The sequence below is a fragment of the Lathyrus oleraceus genome, chromosome 1, assembly GCF_024323335.1.
Source record: "Lathyrus oleraceus cultivar Zhongwan6 chromosome 1, CAAS_Psat_ZW6_1.0, whole genome shotgun sequence".
Lineage (NCBI taxonomy): Eukaryota > Viridiplantae > Streptophyta > Magnoliopsida > Fabales > Fabaceae > Lathyrus > Lathyrus oleraceus.
Genome location: NC_066579.1, coordinates 446,286,059 through 446,286,924, shown reverse-complemented (window position 1 = coordinate 446,286,924; position 866 = coordinate 446,286,059). Strand labels below are relative to the sequence as shown.

The 866-nt window shown below is 34.9% G+C and overlaps 1 protein-coding gene across 1 annotated transcript; it reads right to left on the bottom strand.

The window, feature by feature from the left end:
• LOC127115227 (uncharacterized) lies at positions 1-540 on the bottom strand. Its single transcript, XM_051046820.1, has one exon. The coding sequence runs from the start codon at positions 538-540 to the stop codon at positions 1-3; it is 540 nt and encodes a 179-aa protein (XP_050902777.1).
• Between the last annotated feature and the right edge of the window lie 326 nt (positions 541-866).

The following is an 866-nucleotide window of genomic DNA, read 5'->3' as shown; positions in this document are numbered from 1 at the left end:
TTAATTGCTACGGTGTACCCACATCTCATCTCTAATATGATTTCTCTTCTTTGTCATTATAGCTGCACCTTCATTAGATAACCTTGTTAAGTTGTCGACATTGGAACTTGTTCCTTCTATGATAGGACCTTCTTGTATTCCCTCAAGATCGATAGGATCCATTTCTTCCCATATCCTAAACAACTCGTCCGGTAAATTCCACTTGCGTATGTAATTGTGAATAGCACAACACGCAATAACTATGAGTCGTTGCCTAGAAGGCTTATAAGGAGGCATCAACTTTAAAATAGGAAATCTATTTTTCAGCACCCCAAAACAACGCTCAATTGTCATCCTTAGAGACGAGTGTCTATAGTTAAATAACTCTTTCGGACTTCTGGGTTGTCTATCTTGACCTCTATATTCTTGTGCGTGATACCTTTCACCCCTATAAGGGGGAAGAAAACCTCCAATACATGGATACCCAGAATCAACGAGATAAAAGGAACCTTCATCAAATAAAATATATGTTAGTTCAACTTTGTTAATTTCATTGAACATAATTTTATATTGATACCATGACTTACCTCTAGGTGGCCAAGGAAATTCAGCATTTTGATTTGTCAACTCAGTCACACTATAAAATATATTTTTCAAATGATTTTATCTTGAAAATTATTTTCTAAGGAAAATCAAGTGATTAAGAAGTTGTTCAATCACTCTCCTAGTAACTTTTGAACTAACCAATCGATTGGTAACTTGTGTCAATCGATTGGTAAAAAATTTATAAGCCAACCAACTGATTGGAACATTAAGCCAATCAATTTGAGCAAGGTCAAGCAATTAACCAAACTATTAAGACAACACATTAATGACTTGCAACAACT

Excerpts from the sequence above, each read along its gene's own strand:
- LOC127115227 (XM_051046820.1), bottom strand. The coding sequence starts at position 540 with ATGTTCAATGAAATTAACAAAGTTGAACTAACATATATTTTATTTGAT.